The sequence below is a fragment of the Ipomoea nil genome, unplaced genomic scaffold (genome assembly GCF_001879475.1).
Source record: "Ipomoea nil cultivar Tokyo-kokei standard unplaced genomic scaffold, Asagao_1.1 scaffold1895, whole genome shotgun sequence".
In the NCBI taxonomy this organism is placed as follows: domain Eukaryota; kingdom Viridiplantae; phylum Streptophyta; class Magnoliopsida; order Solanales; family Convolvulaceae; genus Ipomoea; species Ipomoea nil.
In genome coordinates this window covers 2,023,054-2,050,430 of record NW_017618323.1, presented here as the reverse complement: position 1 = coordinate 2,050,430, position 27,377 = coordinate 2,023,054, and the positions used below count along the sequence as shown (strand labels likewise).

General features: G+C 39.2%; 5 protein-coding genes across 7 annotated transcripts; 3 read left to right on the top strand and 2 right to left on the bottom strand.

The window, feature by feature from the left end:
• The first annotated feature begins 358 nt into the window (after positions 1–358).
• LOC109193532 (protein RKD1-like) lies at positions 359–1,312 on the top strand. Its single transcript, XM_019344374.1, has 3 exons — positions 359–563; positions 657–967; positions 1,055–1,312. Exons 1-3 carry the CDS (start codon positions 359–361, stop codon positions 1,310–1,312), a joined length of 774 nt encoding a protein of 257 aa, XP_019199919.1.
• An 853-nt stretch (positions 1,313–2,165) lies between these two features.
• Positions 2,166–22,488, bottom strand: LOC109193544 (malate dehydrogenase, chloroplastic-like). 2 transcript variants are annotated; one of them, XM_019344383.1, is made up of 2 exons: positions 22,471–22,488; positions 2,166–3,662 (listed from the first exon to the last, which is right to left on the bottom strand). In XM_019344383.1, exon 2 carries the CDS (start codon positions 3,649–3,651, stop codon positions 2,425–2,427), a length of 1,227 nt encoding a protein of 408 aa, XP_019199928.1. In that variant the 5' UTR covers positions 3,652–3,662; positions 22,471–22,488; the 3' UTR covers positions 2,166–2,424. The 2 variants fall into 2 exon arrangements, with proteins under 2 accessions (XP_019199928.1, XP_019199927.1); XM_019344382.1 differs by lacking the exon at positions 22,471–22,488 and adding an exon at positions 5,903–6,082 and having other exon boundaries at positions 2,166–3,659.
• On the top strand, positions 7,677–11,044 carry LOC109193546 (RNA polymerase II subunit A C-terminal domain phosphatase SSU72). 2 transcript variants are annotated; one of them, XM_019344385.1, is made up of 5 exons: positions 7,677–7,948; positions 8,062–8,360; positions 8,867–9,012; positions 10,503–10,621; positions 10,730–11,044. In XM_019344385.1, the coding sequence occupies exons 2-5, from the start codon at positions 8,146–8,148 to the stop codon at positions 10,829–10,831; spliced, it is 582 nt and encodes a 193-aa protein (XP_019199930.1). In that variant the 5' UTR covers positions 7,677–7,948; positions 8,062–8,145; the 3' UTR covers positions 10,832–11,044. The 2 variants fall into 2 exon arrangements, with proteins under 2 accessions (XP_019199930.1, XP_019199931.1); XM_019344386.1 differs by having other exon boundaries at positions 7,678–7,948; positions 8,112–8,360.
• Positions 18,687–20,393, bottom strand: LOC109193543 (geranylgeranyl diphosphate reductase, chloroplastic). Its single transcript, XM_019344381.1, has one exon. It carries the CDS (start codon positions 20,240–20,242, stop codon positions 18,842–18,844), a length of 1,401 nt encoding a protein of 466 aa, XP_019199926.1. The 5' UTR covers positions 20,243–20,393; the 3' UTR covers positions 18,687–18,841.
• A 1,375-nt stretch (positions 22,489–23,863) lies between the features above and the next one.
• On the top strand, positions 23,864–27,001 carry LOC109193545 (GDSL esterase/lipase At1g74460). The gene is made up of 5 exons (XM_019344384.1): positions 23,864–24,102; positions 24,707–24,837; positions 25,084–25,323; positions 25,835–26,084; positions 26,620–27,001. Exons 1-5 carry the CDS (start codon positions 23,871–23,873, stop codon positions 26,868–26,870), a joined length of 1,104 nt encoding a protein of 367 aa, XP_019199929.1. The 5' UTR covers positions 23,864–23,870; the 3' UTR covers positions 26,871–27,001.
• The last annotated feature ends 376 nt before the right edge of the window (positions 27,002–27,377 follow it).

Here is a 27,377-nt window from a genome sequence, read left to right as displayed (position 1 = left end):
ATAGAATGTAAAACTAATACAAGATAGACCAAAATTATTACAACTAACACACTAGTGCATTATATATATTGCCGAATGTAACTCATCTCCCCACTTACAGTGCTTTAACTACACTAATTAATAAATCAATGATGAACGTATATACACACAGAGACATGCATGGATATGGAGTAACCCAAATTCATTGAGTAGGCCCCACTATGCACTAAATTCCATAATATCTATCTTTCTTAAACATAAACATATATATGCTCATCATATCTATATAATCTCCTTCCTTCCCTTCCATCAGAGTTGCAGCATTTCCAGAAATCAAAACCCTAAACTACAATAATTCTTAGTTCATTCGTCAATAATCATGGTGCCAGCAGGAGAAAATAACCTGCAACTTTCCTTTCCTGTTCAATCATGGCCTGATAACTTAGCCTGGGACTATGATTATCATTATGATTATGATTTCCCCATGCAAACTACTCACACCTCTTTTGATTATTATTATTCTTTTCCCCTCATGGACATGTTTCTCATCAACGATCCTCTATATTCCCAATCCATCATCCAAGGTTTGTTTTCAATTCTATATATACTACCATTAATTTAATTTATACTTACTTCATTGAGTTATATATTACTGAATAATTGAGAGAATTTTGCAGGAGGAAGTTCAGTAGTGTATGGTGATGATGAGGGAGTGGAAGAGCAGGAGAAGATGGTGTTATTGGGGGATGACGATGAATATCACAGTAACAATGGTGGAGGGAATAAGAAGAAGGGTAGAAATAATGATTGTTCAAAAATGTTGTGCAGAGAAACAATTTCCAAGTATTTCTATATGCCAATCACAAAGGCTGCCAGAGAACTCAACGTTGGGTTGACATTGCTGAAGAAGAGATGCCGGGAGTTGGGGATTCGCCGGTGGCCTCACCGGAAGTTGAAGAGTCTCCAAACCCTAATCGGAAATGTTCAGGTCAGATTTCAGATCAGCTCATTCAATTCATAATAATTAATTTAATTTCGAATTTAAATGCACTGTAATTATTATATATTGTGAAAGGTGCTGGGGAAGGGTGAAGAAGAGGAGAAGTTGAGAGAAGCCGTAGAGTTGTTGGAGAAGCAGAAGAAAGAGATTGAAGAGAGTCCAGATATGGAGATGGAGGACACCACTAAAAAGCTCAGGCAAGCTTGTTTCAAGGCTAACTATAAGAAGAGGAAGCTTACCGTCGCCGCCGCCGGAATGCCGTCGTCGCCGTCATCTGCGGCCGCCATTTCAGCTGGAGCTACTGCTACTCTTGATTATGATGAGGAAGATTAACAAATGGATTCTCTTTTATCTTATTATTTCTCCTCTTCTTCTTCTTCTACCGCCATTGATTACTAAAATATTATGCAGGCTAGCTACTTAGTCTACCTAAAATGGGCAAAACTTTGTGTCTTTAACCTATATAATATATGCTCAAACCTCCCCAACATATATAATATATGCATTTCGACTTTAAAATATTTATAGTGTATTTCTTTTAAAACAAAGGTAGATAATTAATATTTATAGACTTACATATATATAAGTTCAATGATTTGAGATGTTTTTACCCACAAAATATGAAATTCTCTCGTCTCAAAGCCCTCACACTCCGGGCCGATAGGATAGTGGAGGCGGCCTAAAAGTCACAACAGCACATTACCCCTATAAAATAGTGGCCCCATAAGGAATCCACTAATCCACTACATTGAAAGTATCACCGATAGTGTTACAATTTTTTATGAGGAGTTTTTGTGATGATCGGAGGGATGGGAAAAAGAAAAAACAAAAAAAAAAAATCTGAAAATAAAATAAAGATTTACGCATTCAGGACACGAGGTTTGTGTCTCGAGGCTAGTTATCCTTGTCTTCTTTTTTGGTGGGGTCCACATGACAAAAACTTGCGCTTCAAGCGAGGCACGTTATCCTTGTCTTCTTTCTTGATGGGGTCCACATAACTGACAAAAACCTTGGTCCTTCAACATGGACTCTTCCTCAAAAATCACACTAAGAACCACTGATGAAGATGCCTTAAGTGTAATTCTCACACTGGTTATTAACTAAACTTCTCGTCGGGCGAGCTGAGGTATTCTATACACCGATTTCCGTGCTTTATTTAGACCATTCCAAAAGTGAAGTTCGAACAAAAGAAACAGAATGAGATATCATTTCAATGTAAGAAAAAATAAAAGAATACAACATGTAAGAGTTTGATTCCCGCACAGCCGCATAGGTGATAGGTATGTCATCTCTTGGTATCAAAATCAAACAACAAAGAATAATCACTAACTACATTACTTCAATTCAATGACACTACAAAACTGGGAATTCTGATGCAATTCTCAGAATTACTTTATTCCTCAACTATCATGATTCATGATCCTTGTGTACTAACTAATGCAATTCTAAGCGGTTGCTGCTTCTTTCTGAACAAAACTAATCCCTTTCTCAATACTGGCTTTCAGATCCGGCTTTAGGGCTTCCAAAGCTTTTTGTTCATACTCAGTTAACCCCTGGAGGTCGGATGAGATAAAAGCCTCGACACCATTCCTCCCTAATTTGACCCTAGATGCAAAGAACGGAAGGTCTGTAAGATCGGACTGCACATAAGCACACTCGTACACATCACTATCGCCATCAAGAGCACGGAGTGAGGACTCGATAAATCTTGCAGCAGCATATGCCATAGAAAGTGTAGCTGAGCCTGCACCGGCCTTTGCCTCTACAACTTCCGTCCCACCATTCTGGATCCTGGCAGTCAGCTCTTGCACTTCTTCATCGGTGAAAATGGTTGATGGTTTTGCCTTTGACAGTAATGGTAGAATAGTTATTCCAGAATGGCCTCCGATGACAGGGACATCAACGTCAATGAGCCTCAGGTTTTTCTTCTGAGCGACAAATGTGTTTGCTCTGACAACATCCAGGGTTGTAATACCAAACAGTTTCTTGGGATCATACACTCCCTTTTTCTTCAGAACTTCTGCTGCTATTGGGACTGTGGAGTTCACGGGATTGCTGATAATGTGGATGAAGGCATCGGGGCAATTATCAGCAACAGCTTCAACCAAGGTTCTCACAATGCTTGCATTGATGTTGAACAGGTCATCACGGGTCATACCTGGCTTCCTTGGAACGCCAGCAGGTATGACAACCACATTTACATCTTTCAAAGAATTGGCCAATTCAGAAGCTCCGGTGAAATCAAAAACCTGAGAGGGAGTGTTGCAGTGGCTGAGATCAGCTGCAACTCCTTTGACATTTGCTATATCGTAAAGGTTTAGGGCAGAAACTAACGGAGACATCTTGGCCAAGAGAGCTAGTGGCTGGCCTATGCCACCTGCAGCGCCAAGTATGGATACTTTGTATGATGCCTGAGGTTGAACGTAGTTCCAAGATCTCTTGTTTTCTTTTTGGGCCTTGAGAACAAATGATTGTCGAAGAGCTGCACTACTTTCCTTTCCCAAAAAGGATGTTTCTAAATCACATCTTACAGATTCTGCAGCTTTAAGGCCATAACTCCTAGGGCAGCTCCTTGAGTTGAACTTCAATCCAAAGGCTTTTTGGCGTGAAGGCTTACACCCAGCAGATGTAGTTGGACAAATTGAGAGAGTAGTTGCTGATGTTGCCGCCATTTTTCACACTGCAAGGGAGAAAAGGTGATTTTAACTTCTTTCAGTCAAAGTACCAAACCGTGATACAGAAAACATAATCAAGCACCTTATGAAACACAACATATCATAAAACATTAGATATATTAGAGTACATCAGAAACAGGAAGATTAGTTACTCAGACAATGCAAGAAACAAGTTTATGGAAGAGAAGTCTATTTAGCAATTAGCATAGAACCCATGTACCAGCAGGTATGCAGAGAATATTGGGAACAGTATTGGGACATTAAAAAAGATACAGTTAATGGATAAATCAAGTGATATCAAATGCAAGGCTTCTTCAAACAGTCAGGCCATCAAATACTACAAATATGCCCCAATTATTCCCCTAATCTGGTCAAGCATCTTAAGAGTATTGTACTATTGCAACCCAATGAACAATATTATCCCATTCAATTAACAGGAATTTGTAGGCAACAAAAACTAAAAGTAAACCTATCTTGAAATAAACTCAGTCAAACAAAAATGTCAATCAATTCACTTTTAACATATATTGCTAAGTGCTACGAAAAGACAAGCAGAAGTATTTCCATCACACACGTACACTCAAACCACCCAAGTATAAAAATAAATAAATGAATAATAAAATGAAAACTTGGGAAGCTGTTCACTTGCCTTAAGGCCATCACCAATGAATACGGTAAAACACCAATTTTGTGTCAAATTTGGTGCAAAACTTCCTCAAAGGAACACGCCAAATTTGACACCAATTTGGTGCAAGTGAACAGTGTAGCACCAAATATGGTGGTGCAATATTAACTTTGCACCAAATTGGTGTACTTTTTTTTCTCTTTTGTCCTTCATTTTCTTTTTTAATTCCTTTATATCCCTGTTTTGTTTTTATATATTTACATAATTTGTTAAATACTGAAATTTAAAATTTGTATTATTAGAAACAAATTATAGCATTTCAAAAATCTCATTAAGACGTTTAAAACAAGACTAATATTGAATATATATTAATTAAAAATTAAAATACATATAACATAATTTCACCAAAATAAAATTTAGTACATTCAAAATTAAAGTAAAAAAAATAAAGTTTAAAATTATGAGAATATAAATTATTTTAATGTATTGAATAAATTTTAGTATAAAGGGTTGGAGATAGAATAAAAGTTGGTGTAAGAATATACTGAGAATATTCATTTTGGTGTAAAATCTGGTGTTTTGGATTCTTAAGGGTGACAATAACATCACAGACTTTTTTTCTGCTCACCATCTAAAATCCTTAGCTGATGCAGAAAAGTAAACCTTAAACCAGATGCCTATAGATGATGCAAAAAAGTAAAACCTTAAACTAGAGTCCTATCAGCAAGTATCTGCTACAATCATTTAACACATACTGATTAAGGCAACCACACAGCTTGACCAAATTAATTCCTATAAGAAAACAGGCACTAGATTTTGTACTGACCACATATGTCTGCAAAAAAAAAAATGCCCCCATACTAGATAACAAACAAAATAGAACTCTCAGATTCAATTGCCTAGATATCAAAAACACACATTGCATCTACAAAAACTTAGGTTTTAGGGTCACCTACAAACTCAAATCAAAATCATTAGATGATGAAGTATGAAGTAGTGCCCTACTAGATAACAAATCGATAGAACTTCCATTAAATTGCCTAGATATCAGAAACACAATTGCTGGTAGTCTCATACAATAACTAAGGTGGCATGTCACCTACAAATCCAAAGAAATATCATTATGCCCGCACAGGCTTAGCTGTCCTATAGGCCGTATTTAGGAGAAGTGACCAATGTTCGAAACTCAACAGCGGCAATGTAAGGATTATGCCCAAAGTCACTAAATTACCGTGATTTACATCCTCTCCTGAACGAGCCGGGGTGTTGGGGGTTCAACATTTCAACCTTTTGGGAGAAGCAAAGAAATATCATTATGGGGAATGCAAATCAACCAAGCGACCAACCGTGTGGTGCCAATTAAGAAAAAGTGATTCGATAGAGTTAATAGATGTACGAGCAAACAAGGATCATTTATATAAATGAAATCTGGTAATTGCTCAAACATTACTGCATAGAAAGCAAGCTTAATTTACACGACAGCTACTGCATTACATTCATAGAATTTGCGACTCAAAATGAAGCAGAAACTAAGCAAATAATTCTGAATGAAATGAAGCGGACAAATTTATTTCAGATCTGAAAAATTCATGAACAAAAAAGCAAAAGCGATGAATATTTTACCTGGTGAAAAAATGAATGGTAGGATAGGGAAAACCCAAAGGAAAGGAAATTGAATGTGGTTTCAGGTTATTCTGGGAGGATTATAAAAAGGTGGCGTTGGCACAGAGACACGAAGCTTTACCTTCTCCGTTGAAACACCTCCTACCAAATCTACTGATCAACCGCGGTTTGGGGTTATCCACGGATACCAGATCTTGACCGTTGGTGAAATTAAGTTTGCCAATAAGTGACAAATTTTAAATAAATATTCAAAGAGAAAAATACATTTTTTGTCGATTGAGGTTTTGTTAATTTCAATCCACGACTTTAAAAACTAACAATTTAGTACCATAATTATACAATTTTTAACAGATTTGGTCCACCGGTCAAATTATTGGCCAATTGTCGCCGAAAAGTTGTAATCCATTTTAATTTGTTTAATAAGGGGGGCAAATTGATCATTCCAGATTTTTAAAATAATAATAATTACTTCGATGGTGCCATTCGGCGTCGCTCATGAACCTCACTCGCCTCCAGCGACTAAGTCTGTCGCATAATTTCTTGTCGAGTTGGATTCCCCCTTAAATCTGTTAAAATATTTCTGAAGAGTGTGAATTAAGGTAAGCGTTGTTTCATTTTAATTTGTTTGCGGAGAGCTTGTTGTTTTATGTTTTCGAGCTTTAAGACAACGAGTTAACCAGCGAGCTACTTGAGCTCGGCGAGTTAAATTTCCTTAATTTCATCGACATCAGCAACAACGAGTTTTCCGCCGGTTCCCAGCGTATCTAATCGAGCTCACCTCGAGGAACAATACAATAAAAGAGAATATTCCGGTGAGCGTTTCCGACTTATTTTACCTACAAGTCCTCGATATCCGTCGAGGAACCTGACCCGAATTCGTTCCACTCCAGCCAGTTCATTGCAGCGGACCTGACCAACAACGACCTCTATGGCTTCTTGCCGGGATTCCTTGGCCTTCTCCCCCAACTATCCTATCTCTCACTGGAAAACAACAAGCTCTCAGGCATAATTCTGGCGCAATATGCCCTGAAAGTTCTGGTCCCCGAAGATGGCACAACGACATCATCACAGTTTGAACGGCTTTTGTTGGGTGGTAACTACCTGAACTTTTATTTATTTATTTATTTATTTACCTGAAATGACCGATTTGTCCCCTTTATTAAACAAATTAAAATGAATTACAACTTTCTGGCGAAAATTGGTCGACAATTTACTCGAGTGGACTAAATCTGTTAAAAATTGCATAGTTAGAGTACTAAATTGCTAGTTTTTAAAGTCGTGAATTGAAATTAACAAGACCCCAATAGTCATAGGACAAAAAATATAATTTTCGTAATACTCAAATTAAAAATTACAATAGCCTTTTTTTTTCTTTTTAAATAGAAAATAACTTCGCAGTACATAGTTTTCAATTTCAACTAATTTGATCTTCAAATTATTTAAAATGTTGTTAATTAATTTTTCGAAAATTAAATTGACAGATTTTTAAAATAGAAAAATAATTATTTTGGTCTCTCAAAAGAGTTTAATGACTAAATTTTAAATAATTCAATAATCAAATGAGTTGAAATTGAAAATTAAGAATTATATTTACAATTAGAAAAATTAGGAATTAGGAACTATATTAACAGGAAAATGGTGATTTTCCCTAGTTTATGAGTCATTTTTTTCAAAATGAAAAAAAAAAAAAAAACAAAAAAAAAAAAAAAAACAAAAAACAAAAAACTGATTCTACATTTCTACAGCAGAGCCTGTTCTTTTCGAAGTTCGAATCCTGCAACCGCATTTTTGGCTCTTTTCTTTTCTCTCTTTTCGCTCGTCGCTAAGACGCTAACCGCTCCTCGCTCCAGTCTCCATCTCTACAGCTACAGCGTATATCTCCGGCTTCCTTCTCCAACGTCGCAGCCTCCGCCTCCGGCCAAGTCCCCGACTCTCATTTCCGGCCACCGTCCCCAGTTTCCTCTCGTCCGAATAACAACTTCAACACCACGAACTACGAACTTTCCAAAATCTTCACTAGGATCTTGTCCAACTCCAAATCGTTAGGTACATAATCATCTAAATCTCTTTTTGCAGTGATTAAACCCTATTTGAGTTTCTAGGGACTAGGGTTCCAATGGTTTTCTTATTTTCTTCTTCTTCTTAATTTTCTTTTGCAGTGATTAAATCCGGAATCCGTCTCATCTTAGTATCTTACCCTTCTCTCTAGTCGAATTAGGCCATTAAGAGCTGCAGGAAAAGTGATGAAGCTCCGGTACGCAATGGTGTGCTCATCCAATCAGAACCGGAGCATGGAGGCCCATTCGTTGCTTAAGAGAGAGGGTTTCGATGTCTGCTCTTACGGGACTGGACAGCACGTGAAGCTCCCCGGACCTTCCCTCAGAGAACCCAACGTCTATGACTTCGGCACCCCCTACAAGCACATGTTCGATGAACTCCGTCGCAAGGACCCCGAACTGTATGCCAATTTCCTTTACTATTATTATTATTATTATATTAGTATTATCATTATCATTATTTAATGAAATGTATGATTAATTGCTGATTTCTGTTGAAAGTCAAAAGTTACATTTTGCTGGAAGTTTATGCTTTTCAATGTAACACCTGACTTTTAGCAATAAATATAAATAATACTAATAATAATAATAACAAAAACAATTGAGTTCTATGTTTATTGAAAGTAGAAAAACTTCCAATTGTGCCTTGTATGCCAGCTTTTGAGTTGCCCTGGCTGAAATTCATCCTCCTTGGGGCTTTATTTGTTGATAAAAAGCTTAATCCTTACAAGGTAAAGCACAATCTTACATAAACGATAAGCTAGATTTTGTCATGGTATCTTAAAATTTCACATGTTTTGGAATAATTATCAGCCCTTTTAATTCCATTGTGATGAACACAAGTTGCTAAACAACACCACATATTAGTCTAGTAAGATCATGCTTCACTAGAATAGGGGTTGTACAGGTACAAGAGAAACGGGATATTGCCAATGCTGAAGAGGAACTTGGGTGTAAAGCATGCACCTCAACGCTGGCAAGATAATGCAGAGGATGGGCCTTTCGACGTAGTGCTTTCTTTCGAAGAAAAAGTTTTCGATATGGTGATTGAAGGTCTGTATGTGCTTCATCATCCTTTCTTTGAGAATGTACATATCTGACATGAAATTTCAATAGCGGGTAGCATATTTTTCTTTGCTGATCTCAATCAATAAATTTACAACAATTGTTCAAGACAATAACGACTATTCTCCATGACTTTTTTTTTCCTTGGGTTAAAAGAAAAGAAAAAGAAAACAGTTATCAATGCAGTTTGTTGATTGTATATTGGAGTAGTTATTTAGTGAATAAATACTTTAACTTTACATAATAATGTCTTATAGTTCATTTTGAGTTGGTTCTTCCTTTTGAATAATTGAAATATTTGCACACAACTTGAGATGATCTCTGCTCATAAGATGAACTATCCATTAACTATAGGAAATTATTATCATATTCCTATTCATTATTCACAACTTGATACTTGACACTTTATTGTATTGCCTCTTACCTTTAAGGTATTGAGCATAGATGCTTGACTTTATATATCTAAAAGGGGGGAAAAACACTCATATTGCTTAAATCTTGGCCTATTTGCCCCTATAGCATCAGTCAAAGTCAATGAGAGTAATCCTTGCGGTGCGTCTTCAAGAATATGCAAGCCAAGAGGCAAATTGACTTTGATTTGTGCTTATAATAGCTGTGTGTAAAATGGTTTTAACTACTGGTAATGTTTTTGTTTTTGTTTTGTTCTTTAAGAATAGAAACATGCTTGATTTCCTATTTTGTCTTTAATGTAATTGGTGAGTTTATGAAGATGAGGTTAGATGAAAAAGGTTTCTAGGATGGGTGGGGGTGATTAATTTTGGGTAATGATTAAGGAAAATATATAAGAAGGGTAGGGTTAAGGATATGCGTTGGGATGCATATAGAGTTAAATGAGGGGAGGGAATACACCAGGGAAGATTTTAGTGGGATTAGCAGAAGATGCACCTGGGCCTCTAGGGTTAATTAAGAGAAGTGGGTGGTAGGATGGGGTTAGGCATAGTGGTTGATGGGGTGGAGTCAATTTAAAGTGTATGTGGTGTTAGTCGAGAGAGCTAGGGGTAGGGGTGGGGTCAAATAGTTGTTGGTTGGTTGAGAGGAGATAAATAATTGAAAACAAAAACAAAAGCAAACAACATTATTTTGTTTTCAGAAATAAGGCAATAAGCTAATGTCTTGAAAATGCTTTTTGAGAAAAGGAAAAAAGAAAGTGAGGAACATTACCAAAATTTCTTTATTTTTTAAAAAAATTGTTCCAAAAAACATCTGAAAAAACAAGAGAAAGTAAGAAAGAAAAAAAAATGTTGCCAAATTGCTCTCCTAGTCTTAACTAGTAAATATGTTGTATGTCATAAGAACACCTGAAACTGTGGAACTTTGGTGAAAGGAAAGGTCTCTATTTCTTTCATGTTTTAATCTTCAGTAATTATATTGATCCTATTGAGAGCCCTTGCAATTCTCCTATCATCAATTTTCGTTTTTGTTGGCATAACATTTGACTATCATGTAACTATGTGCAGATCTCCATAACCGTGATCAGATTCTGATGAAGTCTGTTCTAGTAATCAACTTGGAAGTAAAAGACAACCACGAGGAGGCAGCAATAGGAGGTCGTCTTGCTTTAGCATTGTGCCAGGAGGTACATCACTCATGCATTTTGTTTTGTTCACAATACTCTAGGGTGCCAGCGTGGTATTGGGTATTTTAGAAGAGAAACTTAATTACTATTATCTACATGATTTTGCAGATTGATGGTGTTGAAAATTGGGAGGACACAATTGATGATATCATCAACAATTTTGAGAGAAAGAATCGTAGGAAGCTCCTGTATAGCATCTCATTCTATTGAGTCTACGAGGTAAAGAATCTGAAACACATAGGTGTAGGTATTTTTAGGCCACTGTTGATTGATGTTTGTAATGTTTCCCCATTGAGTATTTGATGTACTCTGGATGGGGGGCTTACAAGAGAATGACAATTTATTTTAGTTTGAAGTGATTCATGACAATGTGAACTTGTTGAAGAAAGCAAATAGTGCCTTGGTTCAAACACCCTTTTCCAAGAGAACATCTTGAAAGTATTTCCAGTAACCGCAAGTGCTTATCGGAATAGGATGATCTTTGATCTGCAGTTAGTTCCAAGGGAGGAAGAAGATAATCACATGAAAAATTACATCACATGCTTTTAAGTCTTATAGTAATCACATTTATTCATTTACAACATTATTATTGTTGTTGTTGTTGTTCATTTAACAGTTTTGCGGTGTCAGGCAAATTATATTGTGCACCAGGGTACACATACGTCCTGGCCAAAACGACGTCGTTTTGGTCAATTTTTTTTTTTAGAAATTCCGTTTCCCGTTTCTATTGCTAACTTCAAAAAAAAAAAGAAAAAAAAAGCTTCTGTTTCGAATGTATATAAATTCATAACAGAATACACTAACATAATACATAATACACATAATCTTATAGCATAATACATGTAAACTCTTAACATAATACACATAAACTCTTAACATAATACATATAAAATTTTAACAGAATACACATAAATTCTTAATATAATATATATAAAATCTGAACATAACGACGTTGTTTTGGACATGATCCACAATGCATTGTGCGCCCTTGGTGCATGATATAATGATTGGCAGTGTTACATACATAATTGAAATTAAGGAAAAGGAGCAAATGTTCTGTTCTTAAGGTTAGGCCTGTGCATCGGACGAGTTCGGACAGTCAACCCCTAATCCGATCGGATTTTGATTTTACAATTCTGCATCCAAACCGTTCATTTTAGACATTATAACCGTCGGATTTTTTAATGTTCGGATTCGGTTAGATATGTTCGGATTTCGGTTTGACAAAAAATATTTAAAAATTAAAAAATATACTACAAAAGCATGAAAATATACATCTTGCAAAATGCAAATTACAAATAACTTAAGCTAATATAATTTATATAAACCATATAAGCTAAATAGCTAATTAGCTAATTAAGTCACCAAAAATAAAAAAATACAAACAGAAATTACATAATACAGTTCACAGCATTCAAAATTACATATTTTGCCCAACAGCATTCACTTCATCCATTTGTTTGTGTAACATATTTCCCAAAATAGAAAAAGGTAAGTTGTGCAAAGCATTGTTGGAATTCATGTACATTTACATCTCACATGTCAACTTTAATGAATTGAATTGAATGCACAAGACCACGCACGAGCTTAACTTATCCACATCCACATCATGCCTCAAATCGATCTGCTATAAAAAGTTATACAAAGTCGAACCGGAAAATATATATATATATATATATATTTTTGGTTAAGATACTGACAAAATTACTATGAAACGCAAATTATATAGTGGATCATAGTTCAAAATGACTTCATTTAGCCTTAATTTTTTTACTCCATATTTTTTTTCTTTTTCATTGGTAACCGCATTAATCATCTATAGGTAATTCAAATAGCGATTCTTAACTTTAGCCAATTCAAATTGATTCTCTTCTCTCTGCATCACTGCATTATATTTCACAAGTTATAATTGTGACTGCATAGAATATCTTCTCTAGTTGCGTAGATTATTGTCCTCAAATCATCTTTGCCTGCATCAATTCGTTCTTCTATTGCATTATGGATGGTGGAAGTGACGAGTTAGAATTGAGTGTTAATGAAACTTCTTCGATTCTAGGTTTTTACTATTTGCAAATTATAATTGTGATTGCATCCACCTTTACAATGTCGTTGACTAGCCACCCCATCAGCATGCATTTCCCACCAGCCCCCTTTTTTAGGAGCACTCGATGGCTTTCCTTCCTCTTGAGCGATGCACTCAACGATGAAGTTGGCTAAAGTTTGTCCTTTTATCGACAGTCGGGGCTAATATTCAATTCCGAACTGAGTGAGTTCCATGGTCCACTTAACTAGTCGGCCTGATGATGCTGGGTTACGGAACATGCTCGCCAAACTTGGTCTGTCAAGACCCTGACCGGATGGGCCTGAAAGTAAGGAACTAACTTCCTTGCTGTGATCACCAAAGCATATACCACCTTTTCCAAGGGAGTATAGTGAATTTCATAGCTTTTAAGGCCCGGCTAACATAATAGAATGGGTACTAGACTCGATCTTCCTCTCGGATTAAGACCAAACTAATTGCCCTCTGCAAGGTAGCCATGTACAAGTAGAGTGCCCCCTTCCTTTGGTTTAGACAGTAGAGGTAGAATGAACAAGTACTTTTTCAATTCCTCGAAAGCCTACTAACATTCATTTGACCATCTGAACCCTTCTTGCTTCTTCATTGCCTCGAAGAAGGGAAGAACCCTATCTGTTGATTTGGACAAGAATTGATTGAGAGCAGCCAGTCGTCCTATCAAGCGCTGCAAATCCTTTAATGATCCAGGCAGTTGCATATCGAGGATGACTTTCACCTTTTCAAGATTCGGCTAAACCCCATCATGATGACCATGTAGCGCAAGAATTTTTTACCTCTGACTGCAAACACACACTTTTTTGGGTTTAACCTCAGGTCGTACTTCTGCATTACTCGAAAGTTGGCGGCTAGATCTGCTGCGTGGTCGACTTCCTCCTTACTTTTACCAACATATCGTCAACATACGCAGTCATTGACTGTCTTAACCGGTCCCAAATAATTACAGATTATAATTGTTAATAGAGGACAAAAAATGGACATGTTACAATAATAGTAGGACCAAAGAAAAAGATTAAAAATGAATACCTATAAATCTAAAATAAAAAAATAGAGTTAACTCGATGTAAAATATTATATTCTTAATCTTTACAAAGAAAAACAATAAGATATAATTTCAGGAAGGAAGTATATGATTAACAAACTCACCTCAGATAGATTAGACAAAAGATAAGTTACAGAGTATATCTTAGAAATAATCTCTAACTAATCTAACTAATAAAGAGCTAAGTCAAAGTCTAAGTACCACCACTAGTCTAAGACTATATATTATACAAATAATAAATATGAAATAATAGCCTTGCTAACACACCCCCTCAAGCACAAGGATGTAGCGAGACAACATTGAGCTTGCCTCGTAAGGTTGCGAACCGTGACGCTGAAAGTGGTTTAGTGAAGATATCTGCTAGCTGATCTGTGGTCGACACGTAATTGACAACGAAATCTCCTGAAGCGACTTTGTCCCGGACGAAGTGATAGTCAATCTCTACATGTTTTGTGCGGGCGTGAAATACCGGATTGGCACAAAGATATGTAGCCCCTAGGTTGTCGCACCAAAGTGTCGCAGGGTGGCCAGAATGCATGCCAAGTTCCCGTAGTAGTGACACGACCCAGGTAACCTCTGCGGAGACATCCGCCAGCGCTTTGTACTCGGCTTCAGTGGATGACCTAGCAACAGTCCGTTGTTTCTTCGAAAGCCAGGAGATTAGGTTGGACCCGAGATAAACTGCAAAGCCGCTGGTGCTCTTTCTGTCTATCGGACAGCCAGCCCAGTCGGAGTCGGAAAAGGCATGCAGACAGGTCGAGGAAGACGGAGCAAGGCATAGGCCGAAGTCGAGGGTCCCCTTAATGTAGCGGAGGACTCGTTTCACGAGGGCCCAATGTTCTACTGTCGGTGAGTGCATGAACTGGCACAGCCGATTAACTGCATACGCCAAATCGGGCCTAGTAATCGTCAAGTATTGCAAGGCTCCAACGATGCGACGATACTGGGTCGGATTATCAAACACTTCCTGCGCTGGAGAGACGAGTTTAGTGACGGCAGCCGGTGTAGTCAGAGGTTTGCAGTCAGTCATCCCTGAGCGCCCTAGGAGATCCGTCATATACCGACGCTGAGAGAGAATAAACCCGTCACCGGACTTGATTGTCTCAATGCCCAAAAAGAAGCCGGGAGATCCCAGGTCCCGAATTTTGAACGTAGTGGATAGATGTCGGAGTAGAGTGGCAACCAAGTCGGCATCATTTCCCATCATTATTATATCGTCAACGTATACAAGTAAAAACACACGGGAGTCCCCACTTGTATAGTAAAACAGGGACACATCTGTTTTAGAAGATTTGAACCCTGCAGACAGAAGAAAATCATGAAGACGCTTGAACCAAGCCCGGGGTGCTTGTTTCAAGCCGTAAAGAGAGCGCTGTAGATGGCACACATGTCCAGGTGTGGTAGGGTCCTCGTAGCCTGGGGGTTGTTTCATGTACACGGTTTCAGCAAGATGCCCATTCAGGAAGGCATTATGCACATCTAGCTGCCGCAACGTCCACCTGTTGGAAACAGCCAGAGAAAACAACATTCGAACTGTAGTCGGTTTGACTACTGGACTGAATGTGTCGAAAAAGTCTTCTCCTGCTACCTGATTAAACCCTTTTGCTACTAGCCGGGCTTTGTACCGTTCAACCGAACCATCAGCAGTGCGTTTGGTGCGAAAGACCCATTTGCACCCTATGATGTTCATGTGCGGCTTCGGTGGTACAAGCTGCCAGGTGTTGTTATGTAGCAAGGCGTTGAACTCTTGGTCCATAGCCTCCCGCCAATGTGCATGACCCACAGCTTGTGAGTAGCACGTGGGATCGGCTACTGCAGTTAAAGCCTGGAATGGCTCATCTGTGCCCTTTGTCATGTGCCGTAGCCGCATGACATGATCACGACTCTGTGGCACAGCACGTCGTTTCCTCGGTCTTGCCGGAGCAGTGTGTGTTATAGCGAGCCGTGGAGACTCACGAGCCAAGGGCATTGGCTCTGGCTCGGAGCGAGCCGGAGGATCAGTTGGTGTAGTGTCTGAGACAATTGGTGCAGAAACCCACGGTAAGGCCGGTGTGGTAGGCACTTGTGCTGCATAATCTGTCTCAAAAGGAAAGGTAGATTCGTCAAAGCGGACATGGCGACAGATATAAGTCTTTCCACTTATTAGATCAGTGCACCTATATCCCCTAAAGGACGGTGGGTAACCTAAGAAGACACACGGGGTGGAGCGATACTCAATCTTGTGCCTGTTATATGGCCTTAGATGTGGGTAACACCGACACCCGAAGACACGTAGAAAGGTGTAAGGGGGTGATGTATTGAAAAGTCGAGTGTATGGGCTTTCAAAGTTGATGGCTGATGATGGTAGATAGTTGATTAAGGTGTTTGCTGTTTCAAACGCAAAGTCCCAATATTCACGGGGTACTTTGCCTTCGGCGAGTAGAGTTAAGCCAGTTTCGACAATGTGTCGGTTGCGGCGTTCTACTCTACCGTTTTGCTCATGCGTATATGTGCAGGATTGACGATGATTTATTCCTAAGGATTGGAATATGTTATGTAATTTTCTGTATTCACCCCCTAAGTCGGATTGAATTGACTTGATAGAGCGCGAGAACTGTCGCTCTACCAATACACGGAACAACTGAAAAGCTTTATATATGTCTGATTTTACCCGTAATGGGTAAAACCAGCAAAACCTGGAATAGTCATCTACAAAGAGGCAAAAATAACGGTAACCACTAGTAGACAATACCGGGGAAGGACCCCAAATATCGGTCCAAATTAAATCTAGTACATTTTGAGCGGAATTTGAAACATTTTCTAATTTAAATCTGGACGACTTTCCAAGGTGACACGAGGTACATGACTCAATTGAAGCTGCTTTATTGGACGTAACAGGGCATTGTTGGAGTATTTTATTGAGAACTTGCTCGTGCGGGTGTCCAAGCCTGCAGTGCCAAGTGGTGGGAGTAGCCCGGGAACTGACGAACGCAACATGGTTTCTTGACACTGGGAGTTTATAGAGCCCGCCCGATGTTGGTCCTTTAACCAGAATTTTGTTGGTTATTGAATCCTTCACACAAAAATAATGTCCATGAAATTCAAAAAAAAACATTGTTGTCAATAGCAAACTTATTGACAGAAAGTAATGGAACAGACAAATTGGGTACATGTAGAATATTATTTAGGCATAGTGATTTAGACACAGACGGAATAGTTGCACGACCAATTCGCGAAATAGACAAACCTGCCCCATTACCCACTCTGAGGACGTCTGAACCATTATACTCCTCCGATTGAGCCATCATGCTCGGGTCCGGGGTTGCATGGGCCGTGACACCTGTATCCGGGTACCATCCATCACCCGGTGCAGTGGTTGAAGCGGCCGGGGCATCACCAGGTACGGCAACATGAGCTTGAGGCTGTGGCGGCTGCGTGGTGTAACGCTTGTAACAATAGATAGCCGAATGCCCGTGTGATCGGCATATCTGGCACCTGGGCGCACCGCGTCCGCCTCGGCCACCTCGGTTCTGACCACCACGCCTGGACCGCCCACCACGCTGCTGCGGACTGTGCTGCTGCTGTCTGCCTCCGCCATGAGACCCTCGACCCGTGCCGGCGTACATGGCAGTGGGATTACCTGCGGCATCAAGAGACGGGTAATCGTCCACGAGTATAAACTCGTGGGCCTGTAAAAAATCCGACAAGTGGGTTAACGATACTGCCGCTCCAGTCGCCGTAAGGGAAGTCGCCAAGGCCTTCAGTTCCGGGCGGAGACCGCGAATGACGTACAGCGTCTGTTCTTGCAGCGTGAGAGGGCGTCCGGCTTGGACGAGTGCCTCAACGAGAACGCCGGCTCGTCCAAGGTAATCGGCGGTTGTGGCGTTGCCTTGACGGAGCATTTGGAATTGGCTCAGTAGGGTGAGACAACGAGCTTGACTCGAGGATCCAAGGGCGCCGGTAATGGAGGTCCATATGGCTGCCGACGTTTCCCTCCCCAGCGCGAGATGAAGGACTTCATCTGCCATAGAAGAAACGAGGAGAGAAACAATTGTCTGATCCTGCTTGACCCAGGCGTGATACGCCGGGTTCGCGACCGCTGCTCCCGCGGCCGAGGTGGTTGCCGAGTCGCCGGTCGTCGGAGTTCCAAGTACTGTCGCCGGCGGGCATGGAAAGCTGCCATCCACGAAGCCTAGGAGGTCCTGGCCGCGGAGGAAAGAGAGGAGTTGCATCCTCCAGAACAGAAAGTTTTTGAGGTTTAACTTCATGGTGATGTAATGATGTGCGCCCGACATGGTGTTTCCGGTGACCGGAGTGGAATTTCCGGCGGCAGAGGCCGTTCTCTCGGAAGAAGTCGACATCGGCGGCGAAAAAAAAAAGGGTGAGAGGGGGAGAGAAAATTTTGTGGTGGAGGTTAGAGAGGATCGATTAACCTGCTTCTGATACCAGATTAACAAACTCACCTCAGATAGATTAGACAAAAGATAAGTTACAGAGTATATCTTAGAAATAATCTCTAACTAATCTAACTAATAAAGAGCTAAGTCAAAGTCTAAGTACCACCACTAGTCTAAGACTATATATTATACAAATAATAAATATGAAATAATAGCCTTGCTAACATATATAATGAGAAAATATGATATCAATGTGGATTTGTATGATTTTATTTTCTGTTAATTGTGAACCAAATAAGGTGGTTGACTAGAGTTTGATGCATATAATAAATTTAAGAAATTAAATTTTAAAGCCTTAACTTCTCCCAAAAGGTTGGAACCCCAATTCTAAGGGCCTTTCATATCTCGACCTAACAAAACATTTGAGAGGATTTAAATTACAGTGATTCAATGATCGTCAAATGTTAATGCGTAATGGGATTTGTTTACTTTTAGCATAATCCCCATTTCTCATATTGTGGCTGTCAAAGTTGAACCTTAATCTCTTCTCCCAAATATTACCTAGTAAATCATTGAGCTAAGTTGGTGGATAAAGAAGATTAAGAATATTAAAGCCTTAGCTTACATTACACCAAACCGAACTCATAATTCTCAATTACAAAATACAATTAAGAATATTTATGCATGATTAATGATTAATTATAATAATAATAATAATAATCCCCTGATTATACGCTAAGCTTGTCCATCTCCTTCCTTAGAGCATTGGCCCTAACCAGGCTCCCAATAGTGTTCACCGCCAACTTCAAATCCTCGATGGGGTTTCCCGGCGCCACCTTCTTGTACAGATAGCTATCAAACGTCATCTTCTGAACGTACTCGTCGGCGCACATCTCCACGAACGCCTCCCTCGCCGGATTCGACCGGTAAAACACTTTCTGCAAAACATCTAACACCTTGTACGTCGGCCAATATGTTTTGTCCCATTTTTCTAAGTACTTTCTTAGGTCGGATTCGTCCACCATTCTTTTCCCGTTCTCCGATCCCTCCACTATGGCTTCGGCGCACATTCGCCCGCTTTTCGCCGCGAAGTAGATACCCTCGCCGGAGCACTTGGTGACGTACCCGGCGGCGTCGCCGACCAGGGCGACTCGGTCCTGGACGCGGCGGGGGCGCGGGTGTTCAGGGATGGGGTGGGCTTCCACGCGGATGATTTTTCCGCCGGTGATTTTGGAGGCGGCGCGTATGCGCGTGGCGAGCTGGAATTTCTTGATGTCGGGTTTGTGGGTGACGGTGCCGGTGCCGACGGCGACGTGGTCGCATTTCGGGAACACCCAGCCGTAGAAGTCAGGGGAGACGTCGTCGCCGACGTACATCTCGGCGAGGTCCTCGTAGTACTTCATCTTGTCGTCGGGGATGCGGATGCGTTCTTGGAAGGCGATGGCGTACTCGTAGTCGCCGGCGTTGATGCTCTTCGCCACGCGGGAGTTGGCGCCGTCGGCGCCGATCACGGCGTCCACTTCCAACGTCTGCCGGGCGCCGGCGGCTCCGGCGCCGCCGTAGGCCGTGTACTGGAGGACGTAGGGGACGGTCGGCGACTTGGGGAGGTCCATTTTCAGAAACAGCCCGTTGAGCACGGTGGCGCCGGCGGCCGCCGCCCGGTCACGGAGGTAGGCGTCGAGCACTTCACGGCGGACCATTCCGATATACTCGTGCGGCTTAAGCGTCCGACCGATATCGACGGCGACGTTGGACGGAGAAATCATCTTCATTTTGGTGACTCGCCGGTCAATGATGTCCAACGGGAGGTCAAACTCGCCGACCATACAAAGCGGGATGGCCCCACCACACGGCTTGCAGTTATCCATCTTACGCTCAATCAAGAACGTCTCTATGCCGCCCTTGGCCAGAGTCTCGGCGGCGCAGCCACCGGCCGGGCCGCCGCCGATGACGGCGACCCTGAGATTCCGACCGGTGACTCGTGGGCTGCTGTTGGAGGCATTTATTCGGAGCACCCGACGGCGGCAAGTGTGGGGTTTGGGGAGAGGCTTCGAGAGGTTGGCGATGGAGGCGTTTTCCGGCGAGGATTGACGGAGGCCGGTGAAGGTTTTGAGAGCAATGGAAGCCATTTGGTGGAGTGGAGAGTGTGGGTGAAACGGAGATTCTGTTTTCGGAGTTTTTATTGAATCTGTGTCCCCGTGATATTTTGACGGTTCGGTGGATATGGTTTTAGATATTGATGGGATGAGGACGGTTGGATGATTGGGAATGGACGGTTGTGATTGGATTTGGATAATGGGGGAGATTTTGCCATTTTGGATCGTCTTTGCTAATTGGAGGAATTATTTTGTAGGATTTGCGATGCGAGTGGTTTGTGTTTCGACACGTAAACGTAGTATATCTGTGGCCACTATTGCTTACAGAATTTTTCTTTAAAAAAAAAGAAGCATTTACTTCATTTTAAAATAGATTTTTTCTTTTCCCTAATGGAGGAGTACCTATAATAGAAATTTAGCTGGTAATCATTTGGAACTCCTAAATTAAGTTGGTCTAATAATTAGTTTGATTAATTAAAAAATTTTAAGTTCGATTATTAATACAAATGTATTCTGTCTAACAATCACTGCGAGTCTTCGAGCAGCATAGAAGAGCCAGTCAACTGGGTAAATCAATTTATTTTCTTACCTTGTAATTTAATTAAGGAAAAAAGGTTAAATAAGTTCTTAAACTTTATCCAAAAAGTCAATTAGGTTCTTAGATTTTCAAAAGTTGCAATTAAACTCACAAATATGTTATTTTGGAACATTGAAGCCTAAAAATCATGATGTGCACATGTTCCAAAAAGATGGTGCAACACACTGTACGGTTGGCAAATCATAACCACCCTTAGGTGAATCCAAAATTCTAGTGGATACCAGAATGAGCATAAACCAGAGAGGGCATATGAAGGGTAAGATGGGAGATCGCGTTGTACTAATTCGTAGGTGCGTGCTGAATTCTAGTAAACTCTGTACAAGTTACTGAATGATTTACGGGAGAAACTTAAGGTAACCAATGGTGTATAAACCGGAGATGGCATAATCCAAAAGTCTAGTGGGTACTAGAATGAACACAAACCGGAGAGGGCATGTAAGAAGTAAGATGGGGGGACCGCATTGTACTAATTCGTAGGTGTGTGCTGGACTTTAGTAAACTCTGTGCAAGTTACTGAATGATTTACGGGAGAAACTTAAAGTAAACAATGGTGTATAAACCGTAGAGGGCATTCGCGCACACAACACACCCACTAGTTTCCCGCTACAACCTATTGCACGTGTCTGCACACTTTCGTTAACTAATTTGCACAACCCCCCCCCCCCCCCCCCCAACTCAATCTGTTCACTAGTTTCCAACATCAACTTCGTTGCACTGGGCTGCACACAACCGACATATGCAGAAAATAACACGATCGCACACGCCTCACAACATACGCACAACAGTATCGTTTTATAAATCAACACAATGAGCAAAAGAAACAAAAAAACTCACCAGTGTTGTCTTCTCCCATGCATTGACGCGATCTCCAGTTTGCAAAAGTGTTGATTCAAAACGTTGCTTTTTGTGCTTCAAATCAATTTGTTTTGATTTTTTTGGATACCTACCTTCGATAAAATTCCTATAAAAAAGAGAGAATTGCCTGGCAAATATAATCTCATTAAAAGAAGGCCACAAAATTACTACGTCACCCCTATTTATTAAATTTATCCTAATTTAATTAGGGATTGACAATAAATCTTGATAATTAATTTTTATTCATTAGATGATTAGGATGCAATCTCATGATCTATGCGGGAAGAAGATGTGAACATTATGTGTTTGATAAATTGCTCAAATTAAATTGAATTTTGATGAGAATGAGATTCATATATTGGTAATTGATAGTCCAATGGCCATGAGAATGACATTGACACTTAGTAACATCTTCCTTGATCATTGATTAAATCATTACATGATCCCTATCCTAGGAAACTCAATCTATGGCATCTAGGCAAAGTTGACTTAGTCCAAACTCCTACTTTCACCTATTTTTTGTTCTTTGTTTTGCTTATTACTTTGTACTTCATTATTGATCTTGTATGACTCTCAAATCTACTACTCGAGTTAGATTCCAAACATTCGATATTTTTGTGATTAAACATTTATTAATCAACACTCTTTTGATCTACCCCTCGAGACGATATCCGGTGTGAAGATATATAACCTCTCGCACACACCAAACTTACCACTAAAATTATCCTTTCAAGTTCTAACCTTATGATCTGTGATTTATGTAAAAGGAGTTTGAAATCATTTTTTTTAAATCTCAATTTATAGTCTTGTGAAATATGAATGGAACAACAAGCCTTATCACATTTTGTAAATTATTGAACCAAACACTTGTTTATGTTGGAGGAATTTATTTTTTAAAAAATTTTAAATAATAAGTTTTTGAGTTTTAACCCTACAAACTAAGTAACAACAAGGGTTGAAAGAGTTTTTATTGAATTAATCTAGTAACAGCTAAACTCTAAATTGATTAGAAGTCGATGTTGGTACCATATGCCAATGGCCATGTCACCAATATCAGAGCATCCACAACAGTAGCTTTTTCTTGGGTTTTTGTAGGGTCAATATAAGGTGGATGATAGAGAAGAAGGAGAGAGAAACATTTTGATCTTTTGCAATTTAATGATTTTTTTTGTGGGGGTCTGGAGAGAGAAGAAAGAGATGATATGCCCAATTCGTGCATGTTTTGCGCACAACCGTGCTCAGCCGGGCGAGTGCACGTGCCGTTGGTGCGTTAGGGGTGTGTGTGTGTGTGTGTGTTTTTTTTTTTTTTTTGCGTCAGAATATTTTTTTTTTCCTCTTCTTTTCTTCTTCTCTCTCCTACTGTAAGATTTTCCCTAATAATATATATTATATATTATATATTAGGGCCTTAATTAAGTGGTGCAAGTTGACTATGCTTATTAAGTGGTCTGGTTGGACTTAATAACTAGTAGTTGTTAGTCAACCAAACTCTGTGCCTAATATAAACCTGGATTGATGGGATACAGGATTATGGATTAGATAGCACATTCAGTTACGGTACTCAGACTGCTCAGTAGATACCAATATGCCATCTAGGGTTCTGAGTCAGGTCTGAGACAAAACATGGCTGACGGGACAAAACATGGCTGAACATCAACTATGGCTGGAGAACAACACGACTACGCTTCCGCTATCATACGAGGTTAGGTTTCTCGTATACTATGGTTCATATAGTTAGACTATTGTATATCTAACATCTCCTACTTGATTTCTTAAATATTGTGCAAAAAACCAACCTATAGAGATGCCATAGAGTTTCCTAGGATAGGGTTTAGGTTTCCTGCAGATTGGTGCACTAGTTGAGCCAACTTATATATATTACTTACAGGAAAGAAGACATAAGTTCAAATCTTCAACCCAAATGGTAGGCAGGTAAACTCACCATAACAGTTCTAGCCTTCAAGGTCAACACTTTATAGTCTGTAAACTGTTTTAATCTCTGACAAGTTGGACTTATTTGATAATAATCGTTGTAACAGAACAAGGCAAGGTAGTTGCAGTTTGGTAAGACTGAAAACAGACCAAACAAAAAAAAAAAAAAATACATTGGTTGGTTTATCCAACTCTGTCTACCATCTTAAATTTCCCCATTATTGCCCCCCAGAGCTCATGTTTAAATGCAAAACATATAAACAGTATGGTCTTGCAATGGAGTTGGGTGTGGTTGTAAGCATTTTATTAAGTATTTTGTTGGTCCAACAAGGTTGTGAGTCGAAGGTTGTCCAGTTCATCTTCGGCGATTCCCTGTCGGATGTTGGCAACAATCAGTACCTGTCTAAGAGCCTCGCCAAGGCTAACTTGCCATGGTATGGCATTGATTTTGGCAATGGATTGCCTAATGGCAGGTTCTGCAATGGCCGCACCGTAGCTGATATTATAGGTAAGCTACGTTCCATCATTCTATTTTTAGTTTTTTTTTTTTTAGAACATTTCTGGTTGGTATTAGTATTATATTATTGTAGCAAGACCAGTTTTAGTTATCTATCAACAAACATGTTTAAGTGACGTTAAATATGATGGAATTTTAATCTGTTTTTGATACAAAATGGACTGACCTGCTTTATTTATATATTTATTTTTATGAAAAAAATTCTTAATTCATGGGTCTGAGTGTTCTGTCTTCTTCAAGTGCAATTCGTGCATCCGTAGAATAATGGTAGATGATACTGAAGAAATTCAAGCTAATGAGATGTTTTCGTGTATAAATATAGCAGGTCAATTCACTTTGTATTAAAAAAAAAAACTTAAATGTTATTGTATTTAACATCATTTAAACAAGTTTGTTGACGGAGGATAAAAATGATCATGTCATAATAATATTAAAACTAATATGAGATGTTTTGAAAACAAAAACAAAAAAACAAAAAAAAAACAAAAAAAAAAAAAGAAACTGACACATATAAGTCTATAACCAAAAAAAAAAAAAAAAAAAGAATTAAATCATTATATTTTATCCCAAATGCAATTACTTGTTGCAAGTGCAGGTGATAAAATGGAACTTCCAAGACCTCGAGCTTATTTAGATCCATCATTGTCAGAAGATGTTATTTTGGAAAATGGAATCAACTTTGCTTCTGGTGGCGGTGGAATTTTGAATGACACCGGTAACTTATTTGTAAGTATCTGACACTTAAAAATTAACTCAAATTCTTAATATAAGTAACAAACAATTTATTTGTGATTAGCAGTATAAGATACGAGTATAAGTATTATATTTTCATCATGACCTGATTTGTCTCACCTAAAGATCGGTAAGACGGTCTCGCAAGAGACTTACTAAAAAATTAAATAGTAGGCAGGTGATTTAATTCGAAAATTAGAAAGTGATGATGCATATATATGTGAATTATATATGGTACAGATGCAGAGGTTTTCCCATTACAGACAGATAGAGCTATTCCGAGGAATCCAAGAACTAATACGAGAAAAAATTGGGAGCAAAGAAGCAGAGAAGTTTTTCCAAGAATCGCAATACGTGGTCGCCTTAGGCAGCAACGATTTTATCAACAATTACTTGATGCCGGTTTACCCCTCTTCTTGGAAGTACAATGATCAAACCTTCATCCCTTTCCTAATGGACACTCTCCGATCCCAACTCATTGTAAGTTTACGTGTTTCATTTCAAATAAAAGTCTAAATTCCTAACCTTAAAGGGTCTTAGGTCCCCACTTGATAGAACATATAAGAGCAAACTAAAGATTGCTGAGTTTCAAACATTGCTCTCTTCTCTCAAATACTGCCTACTAAACCACTAAGTTAAGGCCGTACGGGCAAATAACAGCCTAAACTAATAGGCCTGGCGTGTGAGGGTCAGTAATTTTTTACGGGCTCCAAACAACACGTAAATCATAGTCTCTTTTTTATTAAGTTGCACAGAGATTTGGACCCATGAATCCATAATCTCTTGTAGTGGATTGGTTTTGATACCAAATTAAAGCATTTAATCCTTCTCAACTAAGAGTAAAAGTTTAAGCTGACTCTACATTTATTGCTCCCAAATTTTACCCCTATGAACAACTAAGTTGTCCATGCGAGCGTGACTGTACATTTATATTTATATATTATATATACTCAAGAAATTTTACTTGGATTCAATTTTGTTTACTTTGTAGATGTTGCACAGTTTAGGGGCAAGAAGATTGATAGTATTTGGGTTGGGGCCAATGGGGTGCATTCCACTTCAAAGGGTTTTGAGTAGCAGTGGAGGGTGCCAAGAGAGGACAAATCAACTAGCTATGGCCTTTAATGAAGCATCAGCCAATCTTGTGAATGAATTGTCGTCCACCCTTCCAAATGCAAGCTTCAAATTCGGAGATGCCTATGATGTTGTCAATGATTTGATTACCAATCCAAACAAATATGGTATGCCCACAATTAATTTAATTGATAATGTGTTTAAGTTAAAAGCTATAACTCGTAGTGAAGTCGTAATTTTATTTCTTTATATCACTCCATATTTTAGCACCAACCAGTTTTAATTGCTTTGTGATTTGACTTTGATATTACTTGTTAGTGTTAAATAATTATCATTACGTCAAAATTATAGCTCGTAACGTAGTGAAGATGTAACTTTATTTCCTTATATCGCCACACATTTCAACACCAGTCAGTTTTAACTGCTCTATGACCTATCTCTGATACCACTTGTTAGGATTAAGCGTTTACCATTATGCTAAAGTTATAGCTCGGAGTGAATGCGTAATTTTATTTCTTTATACAATCACACATTGTTGAAAGACAGGGTGCTGGACTTACCATTTTACTAACTTCCGCTTAACAATTCATCTAGCCACATGAGCTGGACTTAATCTTTACCGGTATCAGCCCAACATTTTTAATGTTAATTATGTTCATGGATGTAAATGGACCAATATAATAATATTGAATTGGTTTGCAGGGTTTAGTAACTCTGACTCGCCGTGCTGTTCGTTGGGGAAAATCCGGCCGGCGCTGACGTGTATTCCGGCGTCGACGCTGTGCAAAGACAGAAGCAAGTATGTGTTTTGGGATGAATACCATCCCACAGACAGCGCAAATGAATTGGTTGCAAATGAGATGGTAAAAAAGCTTGGGTTTTTGAAGTTCAATGGCACAGATAATGCTTCTTCCCCTGGACCAGCCTTGCCTCCTTCCTCAAATGATGATTAAATTATTATCCAACATTTTTATACATTTCAAACAAAATCTCAACAATTCTTGTTTGCTCAGCAATTTTATTTTATTTGTAATTTTCTCTTTTCGTGTCATCTAGAAAATGTTTTATTGAGTTTTTAGAATCATATTTATTTTCTTTTATAACTATTCATCTGTTTGTTATTTAAATTATTAGTTTTTTTTAGTACTATATATCAACTCTATTACAATGTAGTATTTGTTCAATACACTTTCTCCATCTTTTGTAATCCAAAGAGTCAATACTCCACCACCAGGTTCGATCATGTGACCTTCCCTCTAGAGGTGTTTTATCACCTGTAAATACATTGGTTGGATCCTTAGGTGTTGTATCACCACCATCACCATCACAATTAATAAAAGAATAATTTCACCCCGTAAGCACATTGTCGAACCACGTAAATCTGATACAAATTTGTTGAGATTAACCAGAACAAGAAACAATAACAACAGTAGAAAAGTAAAGAAGACAAGATTTACGTG